Source organism: Bos javanicus, chromosome 4, assembly GCF_032452875.1.
Source record: "Bos javanicus breed banteng chromosome 4, ARS-OSU_banteng_1.0, whole genome shotgun sequence".
Classification (NCBI taxonomy): Eukaryota; Metazoa; Chordata; class Mammalia; order Artiodactyla; family Bovidae; genus Bos; species Bos javanicus.
Window position 1 is genome coordinate 78,730,622 of NC_083871.1, and position 22,426 is coordinate 78,753,047.

Below are 22,426 nucleotides of genomic sequence, written 5' to 3' on the forward strand. Positions count from 1 at the left end.
AGCAAGTCCTCAGTTTATGGCTCTTTCTCTCTCTTGAGTACTTGCCCTCGGTAATCTCATTCATTTCCATGGCTTTAGAAACATCCCATCTGGGGGAGTTCCCTGGTAGCCTAGTGCTTAGGATTCTGGGCTTTCACTGCCGTGGCCTGGGTTCAGTCCTTGGTTGGGGAACTGAGATCCTGCCCCCAAAATTCCATTTGCTATTTCTGAATTTACACACTCACATGTCCATTAGCTGCCTTTCTATCTCAGCTTGGATATCCAATAGTATACCAAATAAAATGTCAAAAAAGTGTATCTTCAGTTTCCCCCATAACCTGCCCTCACCTCACATATGCTTCCTTGATCCCATCTCCTGTGCTGCGGAAACTTGGGAATCATCCTTGATCTATAATCACTAAGTCCAAGATTCTGAAATATATCTCAACTTCCCCTTGTTCTATGTCCACTGCCACCGTCCTGGCCTGTGCTGTATCATGTCTGACCTAGATTACTGCCAGAGTCCCTTGGCCTGTCTCCCCAGACCCATTCTTGCCCCTCCATAATCATTCTCTGCATCCCTGCCTTTGGCTCCAAACCATTTGCCCCAGGTCTCAGATACGTCCTAGGGGTAAAATCAAGAAGAGTTGCTTTTGAATTGTGTGTCTGATGAAAAGGGAAGAGAAAAATCAGGAATGACTAGGGTTTTGCTTGAACAACTTTACACGAGACAATGACTTTTATCAAGATGGGAAAGTTTGGGTCAAGTACATGTTTGGCTGATGGGGATGGGTTAGAGGGGTGATCAATAGCCTTCTGTGAGCTAATCTGGAAATGTCAATCAGCCAAGCAGAAGTATGCTATAGTTGGAAAGAAATAAGAGACATGATAGATGTTTGATGAAAAAATGATCCAAGCTAGGTTACCAGAGAAACAAATTGTGAGGGAAAGATTTGGAAGTTGTTAGACTGGGAGGTAACATCCTGATGGAAATCCCTGGTGTTATTTGGATATGTAGGTCTGGTGATCAATAGTAAAATTAGACTGAAAGCTTAGACCTGAGGGTCATCATGAGAGTTTAAAGTATGGAAAAGATCAAATGGAAGTGAAACTTCTAGAAAACTATTTTCTTTTTACATATTTTATTCAAAACAAAATTAGTTTTATTGAGTTTGATGGGGACTTGTTTAGTGACATCCCTGTCTACTCACTAGAAACCAGTAGCTTTCCTCCTCCCCCATTCCAAGTGATGACAACCAAAAATGTCACCTAGACGTTTTCCGTTCCACGGGTCGAGGAGGGAATCGGCCCTGGTTAAGAATTACAGGATTAGGGCAATGGTACTTCTTTTTAGCCACTGAGATGCTAATATTGGAGAACGTTGGAGAAACAGTTACAAAGTAGTGGCGTTCTGAGCTTTTATCCTGCAGAAAGCTCTTGGAAAGAATTTGATCAAGAAGATGCACCGCAAGGGTGTGGGGTAAGGAAAGAGGGTGGAGGGGAGCCCCTACGGAAGAGCGTCGCTGAAGCTCAGGGCAGCGGAAGAAGCCAGCACCTGGGTTCAACGTTGCAGAAAGCCCTGTCCCTCTGCAGAAATCCTGTCTGCTCTCCACATGCGGACGGCTTTCCGAGCAACAGACGACAGGTTCTCAGCATTTCTGGACCCTAGGGATTTTTATTTAACTGGAGATGTCAGTACAGTTGACCTGCTGCCCCCTAGCGAGGCGGCTCGGGATGCCCGGTAAATCCCGAATTGCTGGCTTCTGAGAGTAAGTAACAGAACACGTTGTCCTTCTAGCTTTCCTCCCGTCCTTGCTCCAAATAGCATCCTTAACACTAGCGACTTCCCTAACGTGGCGAAGAGGAAGGCACAGGACGTCAGCAGGACAGCAGAGGAGCAGGAGCTGGGTGACGGAACAGGCACGACCATGGAAAGTGTTTCCAAAGCAGTAAAAGTCGTCGGGGGAAAAGTGGGCTGGTTAGCCCCTAAAGCACCAGGAACGTGCTCTCGGCTGCCCTCTGCTGTCGAGAGGAGTGAAGCCAGGCCAGGGAAGAGACAGCGTTCTGTTTCAAGAGGCACAAATTAAGATGCTAGGCACCGATATAGGCCACGGGATGACATTGCTTCTTACCAGCTGCAGCTAAAGACAGAGCATCTATTTTGGTATGTGTGCCAGGAAAAGAAACGCTAATCATAGACAGTAGAGTCCCAAAACACAGATTTGGAAATACTGAGGGACTATTCCTGTCTCTAAAACATAACAACTGGATATGGGAGGCCAGGGTAGGGGTAAGAATTAGTTCTCTGAGGGGAGTGTTGAAGTGATCCCCATGCCAGGGATGTATGAAAGACCCCTACTCTTTGTACTTCTTTAACAGGAAATCTTAAAAGTCACACCACACAAATTATGAAAAAGTCATTCATATATTTAAAAGATTAACCAAAACTTTAGAGGTAATTCTGTAGTAAACCTGAAATATTTTTGATTTTACCAAAACTCACAAGGAATATGTATATATACATATGTGTGTGTATCAACATAAGGCAAAAATCCTCATGTATGTACCTACACATTTCAGCTGAGTTAAGGTTTTTGCCACTTTTTTAATTGAAGGATATTTGCTTTACAGAATTTTGTGGTTTTCTGTCATACACTAAGAAGAATCAGCCATAGGTATACAATGGGATGCTGCTCAGCCATAAAAAGGAATGCATTTGAGTCAGTTCTAATCAGGTGGACAAAGCAAGAGCCTATTATACAGAGTGAAGTAAGTCAGAAAAAGAAATGTAAATATTGTTTACTGATGCATATATATGGAATCCAGAAAGACAGTAATGATGAATTTATTTTCAGGGTAGTAATGGAGAAGCAGACATAGAGAACACACCTATGGACATGGAGGGAGGGGAGGGAGAGGGTGAAGTGAATTAAAGTTTTAAGTAAAGGAATTTGAAGAGAGAAGGGACATGACTTGATGTGCTTTGAAAGGATTCTGGGTGCTGCATTGGGAATGGACTATGAGAGACCAAGGTGGTGGCAGGGAGACCTTTTAGTGTGGTACTTGGGTTTTCTAGGCAAGATGATGGCACAGGTGCAGGTGGTGATGAATGATCAGAATCTAAGTTTATTTTAAATGTAGAACTTGTGGGATTTGTGCTCATAGATTGGCTATGAGAGACAGAGAGACACACACAGAAAGAGGGACTTCAGGAGTCAAGGATGACTGAACAATTTGGACTATAGAGTTGGCATCAACTGAGATGGAGAAGACTGAGGAACAGTAGGACCCTACTGAGAAGAGATTCTGAGTGAAGACACTGGGTTAAGACATCTGATAGACATTTGACTGGAAGGCCAAATTCACAGTTGAATAAGAATCTGGAGTTCAGGGGAGAGGTCCATGCAAGAAATACCAAATTGGCAGGCGTCAAGACAGAGTCGCTGTTTAAAGCCACTACAGTGTATGAGAGCCTGAAGGATGGGGACCTGGGGAGTTGTTTTCTCTTTATAGGTTGGGGAAAGCGGGTGGATCAGAAATGGGGCCTGGGAGGGAGACTCAGTGGTGTACCACAGAGTGGAGCCAAAAGTGGACAGTGGGAGGAGTGACGCATGCTAAGATGCATGCGTGCTCTGCTCAATGTGGTTATGACTTCAACCACCTGAGGGTGGGGTGTGTACCACGCTATGTGTACACACATACCATGCTTTGTGTAGGCACAAAGACTGGGACATATCACGAGGATACCAGACAGGGTTTCATTAGGAGCCTGGTTTTTATCAGGGAGTGATACGATCAAAACTGTTTTCAGAAACCACCTCTTGGCAGTGTGGCATTTAGAAGCATATACTCTATGGTGGTAGAGAAATAATTCTTAACTTCTTGTTATATACTTTGCGTTGTTTCACTAATTATAGTATTATTTCTGTAATTTAAAAACTATTAAGATGTATGAGAAATATGAGAAGACTGCAAACTAGTAATTGCAAGTTCATTGTTAACAGCTTAGGAAAAAGATGCTTAGGGCTCAAAGGACTCTGGCAGGGAGATGCAATGAAGTCAGATGCTTAGGTTTTCAGAACTTGGCTATCTGCTAGGAACTAGTTAAAAAAAAAAATAGGAAGATGGAGGCGAGTGCCACCAAGCTGAGAGAGGACATTACCTCCTCACAATCCCTTCCTCCAGAAGTAAAATGTCTCATCTCGATGAAAGGGGCAAGTAGGGATGACAGTCATTGCTAGTGCTCAAAACATGAACAAATCTTTTACACAAACTCATGATTTTTGTTTCTGATAGAAAAAAACTGGAGGTATAAATTGATATAATCTATTATAAAGATAACTTTGTGGGATAACCTCTTCAAAAAGTGATAGGCACTCACCTTTATGTCATGGTTTTCTGACATGAACTAGGTATCTGGTTTTGCTAATTTGGGGATGCATTTAGTAATCCTCATCTTCCATGAATAGCAAACAGAAAAGTGGCCCTGACCACATGTTCTCACTAGGTTCAGCTCTGTAGCCTTCTGCCACATCTATGGAAAATGTGTATCCAAACATACTTTGCAGCCTGATAGTCAACTGAGATGCTGAGTAGGTAGCAGAAGATTCAGGTGTGTACCTCATTAGCCTTAGCCTCCATGAATCATGTGGGCTTTCCTGGTAGATCAATTGATAAAGAAACTGCCTGCAATGCAGGAGACTCAGGTTCGATCCCTGGGTGGAGAAGATGCCCTGGAGGAGGAAATGGCAACCCACTCCATCCAGTATTCTTGCCTGGAAAAATCCCATGAACAGAGGACCCTGGAAGGCTACAGTCCACAGGGTCACAAAAAGTCAGACATGACTGAGTGACTAAACCACCATGAATCATGATTCTACCTCAAGTAGATATATACCTGAAGTTTGACACTAGGCACTTCTAAGGCTTGTCAGAGGGAAAAATCATCATCTGCAGAGGACTGCCAGAATAAGTCCTTCTTCAACCAATTCCTTCAGATTTTTTTTTTTTTTAAATACACGAAGGTGCAGCTAAGTCTTCAAAGAGCTAATTACTGCGATTCCAGTATTTTGGAAGATTTAAGGATTTGCTCTCACTGAATCACACTCTAATAATATATCTTTGGTCTATACTGTACTGCATGAAATTGGTCATTTTACTTTTAGGAATGTTAACGTAGATGTTAACATGTTAACATGGATCACAGAATCCTCATGACGTTTCAGGGGCAAAATGTACCTCAGGCGTTTGTCTACAATACCAGGGTAGAGGTACACTTCTGGATCATGTGTCAACTTGTGCAGACTCATGTATGGATGTCCTTTTCAAGCAAAAGCAAGTTCAGTGTTGAATTCACTGCCTAATTCTTATAAGTATTCAGAACACTGCAGCATGCATTTTGTTTTAAATATATCTCTGGGCTTTATCTTATTTTGCCTACTGATTTTTCATTCAACTATAATTTTTTTACTTTGTGTTTTAATAAGCAATTTCACTTCTATTATTTTTTTTTTTCCACGAGGCAGAAAACACCAAACTCTGGACTCAGAGTAGACACAGAAATGGGGGAAGGAGCGGGAAATAGGAATTGCATGGCTAAAAAAGCCATTGTTATAGAGATAAATATGATGAAATGTGAAATAAACTAAAAGGTCATATTAGAAGGAAACTGCAAGGGCAACCCCTTCAGTACATTTTCTGTGTGCTACTGAATTCACTTACATCTCCTTTAAAAAATCTCTCTCCCAAAACTATTCATTACAGATCTCATGAACATCTAATGAATTCTGAATATTATCGTGATTTAATGTAAAATGTCAAGAACTGTTCCATCTAAAAAAAGCAACATACTATATCTCATACAAAGTGCCATACAAAGGCAATTTTAATTTGCTAAGACAAAAGAAAAACAAGAAACAGAACAACCTTTTTCTTACTGCTACATCTACCATCTTAAAAAAATGATACTGAGAATTTACATAACCTATTTTCAGGTGTTACTTAAATAAAAGCATACATGTAAGTATTTTTGAGTAAGAAAAACCAGTCGCAAATAAATAAAATTAGAACCCAGATTCCTAATTTTGGCTATGAATTTTAAATTATGTTTTATCTCTCTGACCTGAAAATGTTATCTTTACTGAAACGTCACTGTATAATAGAAACAGACAGAAATCCACTGAGCCTTTGCAGAAACATTTAGACTTTACTCCTGATGCAAATTACCTGCAAAAAACTAACTGCTTATAAAGGATGTTTGAAGCTACATCAATGATTTAAAAATACGCACACAACCAATGTAAAAGCAAAGAATATTCCTTTTTCAGGAGAAAGGTCTTATGTGAAGCTATCTTCTTGAAACATGTTTGATGTCAATTCTGGGTGAACCAGGATGGCCGCTTCCTCTCTCGCTCAATGATCCTCTTGCCTTGATCGTGCTCAGAGGGTGTCTCCCCCGAGTACAGCACCACAGTCTCCACAGTAGGAGCCCTGAAAGGGCCCCCCTCTTGCTTCCCTATCTGTCTTCTGATTTCTGCCGTTTCCTTGCGCACCTTCTCATAGCAATAGCCACAGAGGACATGTTTCTGTTTCAGGTGACCACACTCAGGACAAAAGTCTATATTGTTCTTTAAAAAGAAAGAAAGAAAATTTAATGAGAGGCAACAAAATGCACACATCATCAAGGATGAGGCTTATATTTAAACTTCTTTGGAAATGTTCATCCTGCACAAGGTCACAGAGTACCCAGTTCAACCTCATTTTAATCAGGAAACTAAGGACACATATTGATTTGAATTAATCAATTTGAATTCCAGGAAAACTGGAAGTAGAATCCAGGTTTACCAACTTTGAATCTGGTACCTTTTTACTTAAATACAACAGTCTTACTATGTGAAATGGTACTCCATTCCCCCAGCCTCAAAAACTAAACATCTGGTAAGGAGCCCATGGGTGATCCACACGGCCAGCATCTTAACTAAAAGCCCAAGGCAAAGGGAATTCACTCTTCCTTTCAATCAATCCTGGGAAGAACAAGATGACAAACACTTTACAAGTGGGCTTCCCCTGATCATCACAGTGCAATTCAAATTCCTTATGATGTATAATTGGTATGGGGTATGATTTTTCTTCCTATAAATGAACACTGATTATTTCTTAATGTAAAACTCTTGATATATTACAATTTGAGGGTATTTTAATGAGTTTTTATACATCTATCCAATTTTAATAAGACAATTCTAACCTCTAAAGAAGTCCTTTCAATGGGTTCTAAAGGTAGATTTGAAATATAAAGACAAATAGTAAACAGGAACATCAAAGAAACTCTAAACATGTCTGAAGACTAACATACAAACATTTATGAGGCAGATGACAACAAGAACTTCATTTTCTAAAAGAAACAAGTGTTAGTCTCTCAGTCATGGCCAACCCTTTGTGATCCCATGGACTGTAGCTTGCCAGGCTTCTCTGCCTGTGGGGTTTTCCAGGCAAAAATACTGGAGTGGGTTGCCATTCCCTTCTCCAGGGGATCTTCCCAACCCAGGGAAGATCAAACCTGGGTCTCCAGCATTGCAGGCAGAATCTTTCTAAGCTACCAGGAAAACCCTAAAAGAAACAAAGAACCTTGAAAATCATTTGACCCACCGACTTCTCATCTTACTCCAATACGTGGAAAACTGGATTGTACATTCAACTCGAGGAATTGAAAAAATACTCATGGTCAGTAAGTGTTCTTTTCCTAACAAAGCCCTCAGCATAACAAATTATATATTAACACAAAACTGTCTAAATTAATTAAGTATTTTACAGTTCCATATTTTAACTGTGGTCCCAACCATTACTCAGTAATACTTTTGAGCTTATGTTCTAAGGGTCTGTTTTAATACTGAATGTGGAGGCTTATGGAAGTCAATTTTCTGTCCTTGAGTTCCACCTGCACTGCCCTGGGGAATGCCATGGAATAAACATGAACTCAAATCATGGCTGTTAAAATCATAAATTAATAAATCAAAGATAATAAACACTATAGTTTTTGTTACTAGATCAATGAAGAAAGTGTACCCAAGGGAGATGGTGGGTGGGTGCTGGTGTGTGGAGAGACGGAGAAGGAGCACTGAGATTTAGAATTGTCCAAGGATAGGAACCGAGAAAGCAGTGGCACCCCACTCCAGTACTCTTGCTTGGAAAATCCCATGGACGGAAGAGCCTGGTAGGCTGCAGTCCATGGGGTCGCTGAGGGTTGGACACAACTGAGCGACTTCACTTTGACTTTTCACTTTCATGCACTGGAGAAGGAAATGGCAACCCACTCCAGTGTTCTTGCCTGGAGAATCCCAGGGACAGCGGAGCCTGGTGGGCTGCCGTCTATGGGGTCGCACAGAGTCAGACACAACTGAAGTGACTTAGGAAGGATAGGAACATACACAAAAAAGTTTCAAGAGAACAGGACTTCAATAGGACACTACCAGGGCTCAAATGCTGGTTCTACTACTTAAGTTTGGGATCATAAGTGAATTCTTTTTGTCTCAGTTTCTTCATCCTAAAACTGAGCAAAACAATATTTACTTCAGAGAGCTGTTCTGAAAATACAATTCACGTAAAGCACTTAGATATATCATAGGTACTTATTAGCTATTTTTACTACTTATCTAAGGATTTTACTTCACAGTATCTCATTGGACTCAAGAAAAGAAGAGAATAAATCTGTCAGGGTTAATAAAACCCCGTATCAAATAGATCTACTGCTTCTGACTTTAATTTCAGGCTCTGCAATAGTTAAAATGTTTATTTACATATAGTTCAAAATCACACAGCTCAGGACTGGCACAGCTCACAATACAAAAGTCATAGACTCTTTATAACCCAGTCCTCTGTCCAGACTCTGAACTCCCTCCTTGACTGTGTTCTGAGTATTTAGCCTACAGAACAGTAGATGCATACATATATAACAAGAATATTGTATTTATTTAGACCAGGGAAAGGTAGACATAAAGGATCTAAAAATAACTTACTCATAGATTATATGAACAATATCAAGAGATTATGCAGTGGTGGACATGAGAAAAAGTATGCCCACAAAAATCACCATATTACCTTAACTTTAATAAGCTTATGAGGGTTTCTTCTCCTACACCGGTTCACTTCAATGCTGCGCCTGTTTTTAGGAGCTGCCATCCAAAATATACTATCCAAAAGGCTGGACGTCTCCGTACTTCCACTGGTATCATTTGTTGGTTCTGAAAATATAGCTGGACCTTGGACCGCTAACGCTGGTCCTACAAAATAAACCATGGAGATACAGAATGATTTCTAGCTCTGAAATGACCGTTTCCAAGTATCATTCTCTTTAACAATCACCGTTTCCAAGTATCATTCTCTTTAACAATCAAAAGTAATGTATCAGCAGGCCTATGTAACTTAAAACATTACATTCAATAGACATTTAACAGGAAACCTTAGTAGCTATTAAAATATACTTAAAGTTCATACCTGAAATAATTTTAGAACAGAATATTTCTTAATGGCACTTGCTTAAATGAATCAGTGAAATTCTACCAGAAGTTTCTCATCTTAAAATACAGAACTCAGGGGTTTAGTAGTAAACATGAATAAAAATGTGAGAGGCACCAAATTTAAACAAACCAAGGCAAAAAAAAAAAAAAAATTCACTCAATTGTCCACATTCTACTTGATGGGCAGTACCTAGTTACAAGTAAATCTTAAGCTTGAGGCTTTCAAAATCCACTTCCTACCAGCACAGATATAAATGCTGATTGTCTTTTTTTTTTTTTTTACTATATTCAAATTGAGTTAGCTCCTCAGTCATATAACCTGATAGGCCCTTTAAGACACTTAGTTCTCGTAATATTTAGTCTTGTTCCCTAAGGAAAGTAAGGAAAAGAACTAATTCATCACTCTTCCTAGGATACTAATTTACTCTTGTGACTACCAACGTTTCACTTTTGTTTTTCTAAACTGTTTATAAAAATTAGTGCGAGGTGGGAGGGAAGTTCAAGAGGGAGGGGACATATGTATACCTATGGCTATGCTTATGTATACCATATGTGTATGTATGGCCAATTCATGTTGATGCATGGCAGAAACCAACACAGTATTGTAAAGTAATTATCCTTCAATTAAAAATAAAACTAAAAAAAAGATTTCTTTACCCTCTCCTTGCTATATTCCTCAGGCCTGTAATATTTCTTTTGATTTTAGGAACTCTTAAAAATATACAACGCTGTTTAACACTTAACAACTGATACTCCTTTTCAATATATCTGAAAGTATTGCTAAGCACAGACCAGTGGTTAACAGCACAGGCTCTGGAAGGTCTGTGTGACCTTGGGGCCTTTCTGAGTCTAGTTCTTCAGTTGAAAAGTGGAGACACCTAAAGGGATAGTAGTGGAGATTATCTTACGAAATATATTTTGACTTTGATATTCAGTGGAACATTTCTGGTGGCTGAGACGGTAAAAGCGTCTGCCTACAATGAGGGAGACCCGGGTTCGATCCCTGAGTCGGGAAGATCCCCTGGAGAAGGAAATGGCAACCCACTCCAGTATTCTTGTCTGGAAAATATCATGGACGCAGGTCCATGGGGTCGCAAAGAGTCGGACACGACTGAGCGACTTCACTTCACTTCACTTGACATTTAGTGGGCTCTCCTGAGTATTATCGTTATTATGTTCGGGATAACTTCGAAATCGAGTAGAATGTAAATGTCAAAGCAACGACAATTTTAACACCCAAGATATTTCCATTTAAAATTAGTTCTCAGGGGAAATAGAGGATCAAGAGTCAACTGATACAGCTCAAATGCTACAGAAGGCAAACTGCTTTAGGTGGTGGACTGGACAGGAAAGAAAAGGTAAGAAGATCTAGAGAGCGGTGTCCCTTGATGCTAAGTAAATGCACTTCGGTTACATTCTCTGTAGGGATGGGACAGTCAGAGGACGTTTCTTTTCCTTTTTACAGGGGACTGGGGAGCAAAAACTGCTGTCTTTGTTCTTAAGTAAGTGAATGTCCGGACAACGACCCCTACACGCTGTCAAACATCAGAACACCGGAGTAGGCTAAATACAAGTAGAATTCACCACGCTGCCTGGGTCCCCAGTCCAAACCCTTCTCCACGGAGGCCTTCTTTACGTACCCCATGGAGGACTGGAAAAACCTGGTCGGCTCTGCAGAAGTTTCCCCTGCAGCTGCTTCCAACAGTTCCGGAGAAGTCCTCGGGCTACGGGCAACGGCGGAACAAGCAGCACCAGCATGGTGGGCGCCATGTTTCTCGGCCGAAAGCCACTCCCATCAGGCCTCTGGGTCCCGCCCCTACCTTGAGCATGCGCATAGACACAGAATTGGGCAAACGCGCGCCTGGAACTATAACTCCCAGCATGCTTCTGGAGCGGCTCTGCCTTTCCTCCAATCAGAAATCTAGAAAGGAACGCGCGGGGCGGGGAAAAGAAACGAAACTGGCCTCAGTGCGCATGTGCGCGGATGTGCGTTGGGTCTTCGGGTAAAGATGGCGGAGCGTGGTTACAGCTTTTCGCTGACTACATTCAGGTATGGAAGGGACTCCCGAGGTCTTCCACGTAACCGAGGTAGCAGGAGCTCTGCCGACCAGGTTTTTACCTTCCTGGTCTCTGACTTGGCTCTTCCTGAGGGCCTAGTAGGAAATGGGGGTGTAAATGCGAGTTTGCCAAGTCATTTGCGGGGCCTTCCCGCGGCCTGGGGAGCATTGGTGCCTGGGGACCGTGGGAACGCGAGTCGGGGTATCCTGGGAGATCTAGGCGCTGTGGGAAGTTGAGGCTCTCACCCAGGGATTTTCTTTCGCTTTGGAACTAGAGAAAAAGGCAATTTTGAATGAGCTGCTTCCAGGTTTCCTGTCCAGAACTCAAAAGATTTCCTTCGTGACTCAAGTAGGCCTGGTTCAGGAGCTTCTGGAGGTCGGAATCTTGGTCAGCTCTGTGGGGTTCCTTTTTCTTGGAAAGACCCAACTTTACAGTTCAGTTCTAGTCTTAGCTTCCATTTGGCGCTGATGTCTTTGGAAACCTTTTCCCGCTTTCGATTTCTTCGGTGCCCCTACTGGAAGCTTAAGAACTGAAAGTGAAAGTGGTAATGTTTCTAGCCCGTTGTCTTTGTGTGCTCCAAAATAGGCTGTATTTGCTTTGGGGCTGTTATTTTTGAAAGGGGAGATGTTTATTTAAAGAAAGATTGTAGGCTTTTAAACTTTAGAATATTTATGTAAGCATATTTTTCAAAATAAATCAGAGATGCACTATCATCGTTCCCGGTGTAAGAAAACCGTCACCAAAGGCTTTACTGACGGGAGAAGGATTCAATTTTGCCATTTTCCTACGGATCAGTAATGGCCTATTTAATTAAAAATATTATCTGACAGCTAAAGACAGGCGGCATCTAACTTGTTGAGTACTTTCTGTGTGGGTGGAGCTTACTCCATCTCTGTAGGCTACCCTGTGTGATACATGTTTTCTAAACATCTTACAGATGAGCTGACCACAACTCAAATTCAATAACTCCTCCCTGGTCATAGGTTAATATTTAAACTGGGTTCTTTCTGACGACAAAATTAATACACTTTGCATTACTGTGTAATGTCTTCTTAAAATACTAGAATATTTATCTTTTAAAAAAAAGATCTTATATACAATGACAGGAAACAAAGTTTGACAGGTCGCTACTGTTCGTATTCGGAGACAAAACCTGGACCTTTAAGAAAGTGTTATCCTAATCCTAGCTGAAACATGAAGCAACCATATGTTATCAGGGACTGAATCTTTCTATAGTAAATTTCCTTGTTTAAACACACTTTTTTTTTTTTTAATATGATGGTGCAATTCTGTTTTGGATTTTAAAAATTGTTTCTAGCCTGTTGTAATCAGAATTATTAATGGTAGACGTGATAAGAGACTATACTATAGGATGAAAAGGTGTTCCTGAGGATAACATTTAGTTGGGGATATTGACAACCAGTAGGCTTCCCTCATAGCTCAGCTGGTAAAGAATCCTTCTGCAACGCAGGAGACCCCCCGGTTCAATTCCTGGGTCAGGAGGATTCGCTGGAGAAGGGATAGGTTACCCATTCCAGTATTCTTGGGCTTCCCTTGTGGCTCAGCTGGTAAAGAATCTGCCTGCAATGCGGGAGACTGGGTTGGGTTGGGAAGATCCCCTGGAGAAAGGAAAAGCTACCTACTCCAGTATTCTGGCCTGGAGAATTCCATGGACTATATAGTCTATGGGGTTGCGAAGAGTCAGACAGGACTGAGCGACTTTTAACTTTCACTTCATTGACAGTCAGTGGGTAAACAAACGGGTGCCTACTCATACACTCTGAAGAATATTTTTCCTTTACTCAGGAATTTTTATTAAGAGAGGGTGAAAGAAGGAATGTAACTTTAGATTGGGTGGTCAGGAAAGACCAATGCTTGGGGGTTGTTCCGGGGGACTGGAAGATGAAAGGGAGCCAACTATTTGAAAATTTAGAGGTAGGGAGAGTTGCAGACAGGGAAAAGCATGTTTGAAAGTGCTGAAGTTGAGAGAGACTGAATTGATAGAAGTCCAATGTGTTAGAGTATAGTGAGCAGGGAGTTATCCTGGGTCTGGACCAATCTTGCAGGGCCCTGTAGGCCAGAGTAAGGAGCTTTTATTGTTAAGTGAATAAAAAAATTAAAGGATTTAAATGGAAGATGTTATGATACAAAAGTAACTCCGGATCAGGGAATGGAAGTAAGAGTGGAAAATAAGAAGACTAGTTGGAGGGCTATTTCAGTTATCCCTGATAGAGATCCTGGGGCTTTGGAATTGCACTGCTCAAATCAGCTAATTTTGTCATTTAACAGTCTTTAGACTGCTGCCCCTAGGTTTATTCCTTAAATAGGTGTGGATGGATGTCTGTCTGTCAGTCAGATGAACCTGGTCATAGGTTATGTCTTGGTGTATTGATTGAACAGAGCTTACACTTTGTGAATGTTACAAAATAATTCAAGTGTGATGACTCTGAGCCAGAGAGGAAGCATGGGACACTTAGGTGTGAGGGTGTGGGATTCAGCCTAGTCTGGGTGGTCAGGGCAGCTTTCCTTGAGAAAATGACACTTCTACTAAGGATTGGAGAATGACTTGGAAGGAGTTCACCAGACAGTGGTGAAGTGCATTGCAAACGGATTGTCTTGTCAGAGGGGTTTTTTGAATTCTAAGGGTAGTCATGTTCTCTGGAGAGCGATGGCATGGTTGTGTTGAGACTTGAGTGACAGTATCTATAATTTTATGAAGATGAAACAAATGACCTTCTGAAACTGAAGATTATCTTTTCAGTAGTAGACTGGATATGTGGACCTAGCTTGTGTCTCACTTTGGACAAATTATTTTCATTCAAAGACTTTATCAATCAAATAGAAAGATTGGTGATGTTTATGGTAATTTGTTCTAACACTCAACAACTAGACTGAAATAATATATGACCTAAAAAGCCAGTTTGGACCTAGCATTTGACTGTCAAACTCAATGGAACCAGATATGTTAAGTATAACCAGCTCACAGCATCTTGAAATAGTTTTTTTGTTGTTGTATTTTGTTGTGACTGACATCTAGGTCATGTCTACATTATAAAATGTTAAACTCCACCCACATGGAATATATGCTGTTATTTGGTATTTAACAGACACATACATGTTCTTAATAACAGTACTATTTGGTGTTTACTTAGTGCTAATTTTGTGCCAGGAACAAAAGGCATCATTTAATCTTCACAACAACCTTTGAACGAGGTAACACTATTATCCCCATTTTACAGATGAGAAAACTATTGGTGAGTGGTGAAAGGAAAGAATAATGATGCTGCTTTAAATGGCAGACAAGAAATATCAACCAAAGGAGAGAGATTAGTGTTTCATTATGAATATGTTCAAATCACCTAATAAATTTGGTTTCTATATAACTTCTGATAAATTTTCAAAGCCCTTCTATTCCTTGGTGCTTGATTAGTGGATTTGGCCTATTTGCCTGCCCTTTTGTCAGACATGCTCCTATAATAAATATTTGAGAATGTGAAATTTAGCAATACCTTTGTTTGTTTTTAAGCCCGTCTGGTAAACTTGTCCAGATAGAATATGCTTTGGCTGCTGTAGCTGGAGGAGCTCCTTCAGTGGGAATTAAAGGTAATTAAATGCTTCGTTCACTTCAGATTCCTATTAGTTGTAATGCTCTTTGGGGATTAATAGGCCATTAATGTAAAATAAATAGTTGTGGCAGCATAATTTTTAACAGTTCTTTTGTTAATCTACAGTATTTTGATGTTTAAAGAATAAGCCAAAGAAGATGATTAAATTTTTTAACTTAGAAAAGGTTAATTGTAAAATTTAAGGATACCTTACAAAAATGTATCATTGGTTTTTATGTTTCAAATTACAAGAACAGTAGGCCAAGTAGGCAGAATTCCATAATTTTAAAACTTATGTACTCTAAGGTGTCCTAGAATACTTTAGGAAAAGTTGCATAATACCTTTAACTCAGGGATTTCTTGTGCAATACAGATGACCATTGAGGGAAAGCTGATTTACCATTCCTTTGGTGATTCTAATGTAGAAACTCAGAAGAAAAGGTTTTATAAATAAGAAAATAAAGGAGTTTGGCTGAAATGCTTCTGTAATTAGAAAACTGTTAAAACAGAGTGTTTAAATGATTAAACATTCAAGTCGCTTTTCTTTTTTTTAAGCTGCAAATGGCGTGGTCTTGGCAACTGAGAAGAAACAGAAATCCATTCTGTATGATGAGCGAAGTGTCCACAAAGTGGAACCAATCACCAAGCACATAGGTTTGGTGTATAGTGGCATGGGCCCAGATTACAGGTATCTTGTATAAACATCACATGAATGCCTTGTAATCGATACTTTGGGAAGAAAAACCAAGGGATGTTTTCCTTTAATCGCCTACCTTCTTGTTTTTTGCTTAGTTGAACAACAGCAGCTGAAGTTAAGTTAGTTGCCAGTATGAGGCAGACTAGGGGTTACTTGAAGGTGAAGAATTCACTTGTTAAAAGAAGAGATGGATACAGTACTTACCCCGTCACCTCTGTTCTTTTCTACCATCCAAGGCCTCAGCAATACATGTTATAATAAACTGTATTTTTAAAAAGTTTACCAAACAGCAAAAGAAAGCATACTATCCAGAGTTAACTTCACTGTATTTGTTTCTGTTTTTAGCAAAAGGACAAAATTCTCAAAAAGGCCACTGGAAGTTGTAGACTATGACAGCCAGTTAGGATCCAGACGTTTATGTAGTCTCTTCTTTAATATTCACAGGAAGAGAGTAATCTGGTTCCATTAGGGTACCAGCAACTTTAAAGAGATTGACAGTTTTCTATGTTTGTCATTTAACAATTGAAAGGATTATTATTACTTGGTTATTGATTATGTGGAACAAGATAGGTAGAGCCAAAATTTCACTTTCATGAGTCGGCAACAGCACTAGGTTCACCAACATATGCTTGGGCTTCACTGCAGTGGAACCTGTTGCCGCTGCAGGGGGGAAGCTGCAGTGCACTACCACTCATAGGATCAACAGACATGGCAGGAGTCTTGCTCAGAGGGATAATGTGTGGAGCTCAGATCAGTAGCACATGAGCAGGTAGAGGTAAATCCTGCTTGTCTTGCCAATATATTTAATTGTTATACTTTTGACAAATTTTACATTTTTTACATTATAAACAGTTTCATGGTACTTTTTGAGGTTCAGTCCGTGGACACGATTGAGGCAAAGTGAGATGCCTTAACACGTGTGTATGTGTGTTCATGCGTGTGCATATTAGTGTATTGCCTGGAGTGAGATATAAAATGCTAAGGTACCTTCTCTTGGGGTAACAGGGGCATACTCTTGAAGATGCTGTGACAGGAGATAAAGCTCTCCTGTGCACTAAAGCTGTGTCTGTTAAACTGATTGATACCCTTAGTCCATAGTTTTCCTTTTGTCTTATTCTTGTCCATTTCCTGTAGTTTAGCTCTTCAGCGACACTCTGATATTTTCTTGTAAGTTAACTGTAATTGGATGTAAGAACAAGACTGGTTTATAGTTGAGAGCTACTATTAAAGAGATGCATGTCAAACTTGTGCTATAGTTGTATGCCTGTAGAATGTGACTGAGTCTTGAGGTAAAGCATCTGAATTTGAATTAAGTCTTATTTCTTTTCTGTTGTTCAGGGTACTTGTGCACAGAGCTCGAAAACTAGCTCAACAGTACTATCTCGTTTACCAAGAACCCATTCCCACAGCTCAGCTGGTCCAGAGAGTAGCTTCCGTGATGCAGGAATACACCCAGTCAGGGTAAGTTGATTTTATTATTTGAAATGTGTCATAAATTAGGGGAAAAAAAATCATCTTTGTAAAAGTAGACATATTTCAGAAAAAAAAAAAAGAGGACTTAGTATTCCTGTATTTCCTTAATCAGTGAAGAAAACCACTATGAATGAATAGTTCTGATCTTAACTGGACCTGAAATATTTTCTTAAAGAGAAAGCGGGAATGTTTTATTGCTGTTCATGTAACAGCAGACAGCAGCTTCTAGATAAAGTCCTTTTGACAGTGATTAAAACATTTCTTTATGGGCAGGCAGTCATTGCTGCTTCCAGATTTATCTTGTAGCTGGAAATGATTGTAAGCACTTGATGAAAGCAGTAACTGACACATCTGTATTCATTTTAATTCCAGTGTTCTTGAGTTTGGGTGTGAAAATGATGAGGTAATTGCTGATAAGTAAAACCAGTGGAAAAGCTGCATTTGGTGAAATCTGTTGTTTTATTAGGACATGAAGTGTTACCCACACTTAGTAACCTCAATATTTGTATCAGTCTATTTACCAAAATGATTTGACTGTTGTTCCTCAGTACCATAAAGAAAATTCATTTTGAATTGATTTGTTTAGAAAGATGTTAAATGCTTTTTAAGGAACTTAGAAGTCTAATTCGGTTACCTGATAACTTGCTTTGCTTGAGAGTATTAATAACTTCTTACATTAAGTTGACTTAACACCATGAAGGTGCCAAGTAATTTTCATTTCTCTTTGTTCAGTGGTGTTCGCCCATTTGGAGTTTCTTTACTTATTTGTGGTTGGAATGAGGGACGGCCATATTTATTTCAGTCAGATCCATCTGTAAGTACCATAGATGTACTTGAGGGGTTTGTTAAAGTGCTCTTTGAATATCTAATAAAAATAGAAGCCATAAAAACCTTACAAATTAGAGTATTTTCTCTTCCATTTGGGCTTTAGAAGTAATACATGTTCACTTGTACATTTAAAATGTTGATAACTTCATCTTCTGATAAGGAACCTCCTTTGGTTCTGCCCTCTGTTCTTCTGGCATGCTGATTAACTTCACATGCTTAGAATGATTTGTTGAAGTAGTTACCAAATCTCTGTAAATCTGTGGAATTCTTTTAAAAATTATGATTAAAACTAATTTTAATTTTAAATTCAGTTAAAACCTTTCTGGGAGTGGGCAGTGCCCTTTGCCATTAGTTTAATCTTGGGGTTGACTTGAAGTGACTCTTCTGCACAAATATTGATATTACTGTCATGACTTTGATGTTTTGCAAAATGAGTGAGTCGTCTGCTATAAAGCAGAAGATTGGTGTCTGGGTTGGCAGGTGTCTGGAGAAGGCACCACTCCTCCACGTGTGTCTCACGTCTGTCACTCATGTTTGCTGTGAGGAGACCCGGAAGAAAAGATTCACTACTAGAAACTGATCTTTCATAGTTTATAGATCATTAGGTAATGGCAGGTTTACTCAGCTCATATCCTATACTCTAGCTTTGTAATCTGAAAAAGCAAAAATATTTAGGTTGTTAATTAAATCAGAAAAATTAAGTATTTGAGGAACTTTGACAGTGTCTGTTACCCCATATCTGAGCTTCTGAAGCTAAATGCCAAGTCTTCTTAATCTTCCTTTCCTGAGAGTAGAAGAGCCACCATCATGGGAATCCAGCTTTCATCTTTTGCCCTTTCCCCCTATGTATAGCTAAAAGTCACTTGTTTTCTTTTAAAATATGGTCCATTGCTTTCAATTTCTGTATATGTGTGCATATGTACTTTTTCAGTAGATGAGTCATATATGTAGCTGTTTTCGTGTAACTTTGGATTACAAAATATCACACCTTTGAAAATTTTTAGTGCAAAGCTGTGTCTTTTTAGTTTGTTCACTAATGATGATGGAGAGCTGGTCACCGTTTTTCAGTCAGATAGGATTTTTAGAGCCTTTCAGTTGTAGTAAGTTAAAATATTACTTTTGATTATTTGCTCTAAATTAACCTCATTTCTTTTTTTTTACATAAATTTTGTACAGTAAATTATACCTATTTGATGGGGTTTTGATGTATTAAATACCTGAGAAAATCATCAACACAATCAAGATGCTGTACCTCCAAAAGTTTCTTCATGCCTCTTTATCACATTCATTTATTTTGTGACGTAGCTTATTGCATTCCAATAAATATTCTGAAAACCTTAGAAGTTAGAGACAAATTACGGAACTGAGAAATAAATGTCAGAGTCATAAATAATTATATTAATGATTTAAAATGTGTGTTTTTGTTTTTTTTCCCTCTTCCTGTCCTGATTAGGGAGCTTACTTTGCCTGGAAAGCCACAGCAATGGGAAAGAACTATGTGAATGGGAAAACTTTCCTTGAGAAAAGGTAGATTTGTAAAACTAGATTCATTACCACACTTACTCTATGGTCTTCAGCTCTCTGTAAATAATATCATTAATCTATACACAAATTTGTTGCATGACTCTAGCCTAGCTACTGATAGAACAAACTTACTTGTCTGTACTTGGGCTCCCCAGCCTTCAACATATTAAGTGGTAATATTCATTTCTTAAGGACTTCTCTTTCTACATTCTCATGTTTTCCTAAATGTTTTTTATTTTTTTAACTTCATTTTTTTCTACCATCTCAAAAAAAAAGACCATTGGATTTGGAGTAAAAAATTTGGGAAGAAAACTTTTAAATGGTTTAAATGATAACAGTTGGTATGTGTGCTCAGTCACTCAGTCGTGACTGATTCTTTGAGGCCATGTGGACTATAGTCTGGCAGGCTCCTCTATCATTTTCATTTTGACAGTTACCCAAAAAAATATATATATATATATATATACACACATATATATATAGTGAACCCAAATACCTGGTGTCGATGATAGATTAAAGATGTGACATATGGGGTTTCCCTGGTGGTCCGGTGGTTAAGAATCCTGCCAATGCAGGGGACACAGGTTTGATCCCTGGTCTGGGAGGATCCCACATGCTGCAAAGCGACTAAGCCCATGGGCTACAACTCCTGAAGTCTGTGTGCCTTAGAGCCTGTGCCCCTCAATAGGAGAGTAGTGGCTGCTCACCTCAACTAGAGAAAGCCCGCGCACGGCTACGAAGACCCAGTGCAGCCAGATATAAATTAAAAAAACAAAATTAAAAAAAGATGTGATGTATGTACTTGATAAAAAGTGGAATGATACATAAAAATCTGCCCCTGCCCAGCACAGCAGACTGCCCGCACTTAATTCCAGCTGTATTCTAGACTCAGCATTATTGTAGCCCACCAAAAAGTGTCCTATGTTTTGGATGGGAGGAGTCTGCAATTGATTTTAACCACCAAATGAACCTTTTCAGTACATTCTCAATATTAATGCTAAGATTACTTAAAAATCTTAGACCTGGGATTACTTGGTAAGCTTAAATAATCTTAGGATCTTAAAGTACTTTCTTTTTCCTCTTAAGTATTATTGGTGAGTCTTTGAAACATTATGAAACTTTACTAAAGGTTTGATTTCTCGGCTTTATTTTTGTAAATTGTTATAATATTGCCACCACACACTGATCATATTAAAATAGTTATACTTAAGGAAATTTCTTAAGTAAACTTGTGTTAGGGTTACACTCTTCATGATGTCAGGAATGCACCCCCAATAATTGTCAATTTCTTATTTTGGGGACAGCTCAGTGAGGAGACTAGGAGAATTAATCTGTAACTTAATATTTTTAGGAGTGTCTTATTAGGTGTTTAAAAAATCTTACGTTGTTGCTATCATTGTGTTTTCTTAGTCATGAATCATCTTAATAGTGCCATAAGTCATTGTTTTTCTTAAAAAAAATTCTTTAGATATAATGAAGATCTGGAACTTGAAGATGCCATTCATACAGCCATATTAACCCTAAAGGTTAGTTCAATATCTAATGATTGGATTTGTAGTGATTTTATAATTAACTGTTTGGAAAATTGACCTTTTCCTCTCCTTCATCAGGAAAGCTTTGAAGGGCAGATGACAGAAGATAATATAGAAGTTGGAATCTGCAACGAAGCCGGATTTAGGAGGCTTACCCCAACTGAAGTTAAGGATTATTTGGCTGCCATTGCATAATAATGCAAATAATGAAGTGACTGAAAATCCAGAATTTCAGATAACTTCTCTACTTAAACATGTTTAAAGTATGTTTTGTTTTGCAGACTTTTTGCATACTTATTTCTACATGGTTTGATGGACTGATGTTTTTAAAATGAGACTTATAAATCATAATAAACTCTTAAATTAACTTCCAGCTTTTTAGGAGTTAGTAAATTTTAACATAGTTATTTCCTGCTTTCCATCACAGTTGATTTCTGGAAATGACATTGAAAAGCAGAATGGTGAAATTGGTCTTTAGTCTTCACACAGTTTGGGTTAAGTCAAACCTTGTCATCTTCTTTACTGTCAGATGTTGTCTGCTTCAGGAAAGCAAAATCCTGATTTCAGTAAACACTGCTTTTGGAGCTGAGAGAATCTGTAGACTTTCATGGGTTCTGAGGCAAGGTAGGAAGCATAGCTGTATTTCAGGCTCCATTAGGTGTGGATCAGTGAAACCTAGGATGTTCTATGAGATTGCCCTGGAGCTGCCGAGAGTGCTAAGCCGAACAGTCTCCTATAGGAGATGTACCATGTAGATACATAAAAAACGGTGTGCTAGTTCCTGTTGATTTTTCCATCACAAGTACGTAAATGTATTTCAGAAGAGCCCCCTAGAGTCTACTAGATCTTTCTAACTCAAGGATGAACGTGAGTGCTGGAAATAAAGTACTAATACTTAAATGTCAAAATTACGGCTTAAGTCTCTCCCTCATTCATGTAACCTCTGTAGTCAGAACCTTCACTGCACATTAAGACTTCCAACAGCAAGCTAATCATGGAATATCAGAACCCTGTTTCCATTATATGTGAAGGCATAGCACTTAAAGCTTTCTTTGTTTTTTAAGGCATCGTAGGATGAGAGAAATCCTGTCATTAGTCTTGCTCACAGAACATAGTTTATGAATGTCATTGTTCTTACCAACAAAGAGATGGGGATTTCTGTGACTTAAATGTGGCTCAAAAGATCTCAGAAGATTTGGTTAAGTTTAGCCTTCTTAG

General features: G+C 39.2%; 2 protein-coding genes across 2 annotated transcripts; one reads left to right on the forward strand and one right to left on the reverse strand.

The window, feature by feature from the left end:
* Nucleotides 1-5,833: 5,833 nt before the first annotated feature.
* MRPL32 (mitochondrial ribosomal protein L32) lies at nucleotides 5,834-11,324 on the reverse strand. The gene is made up of 3 exons (XM_061414495.1): nucleotides 11,132-11,324; nucleotides 9,073-9,254; nucleotides 5,834-6,605 (listed from the first exon to the last, which is right to left on the reverse strand). Exons 1-3 carry the CDS (start codon nucleotides 11,259-11,261, stop codon nucleotides 6,351-6,353), a joined length of 567 nt encoding a protein of 188 aa, XP_061270479.1. The 5' UTR covers nucleotides 11,262-11,324; the 3' UTR covers nucleotides 5,834-6,350.
* Nucleotides 11,325-11,437: 113 nt separating this feature from the next.
* On the forward strand, nucleotides 11,438-22,116 carry PSMA2 (proteasome 20S subunit alpha 2). The gene is made up of 8 exons (XM_061414494.1): nucleotides 11,438-11,541; nucleotides 15,076-15,152; nucleotides 15,710-15,842; nucleotides 17,190-17,312; nucleotides 18,057-18,138; nucleotides 19,606-19,679; nucleotides 21,145-21,202; nucleotides 21,287-22,116. The coding sequence occupies exons 1-8, from the start codon at nucleotides 11,501-11,503 to the stop codon at nucleotides 21,401-21,403; spliced, it is 705 nt and encodes a 234-aa protein (XP_061270478.1). The 5' UTR covers nucleotides 11,438-11,500; the 3' UTR covers nucleotides 21,404-22,116.
* Nucleotides 22,117-22,426: the final 310 nt, after the last annotated feature.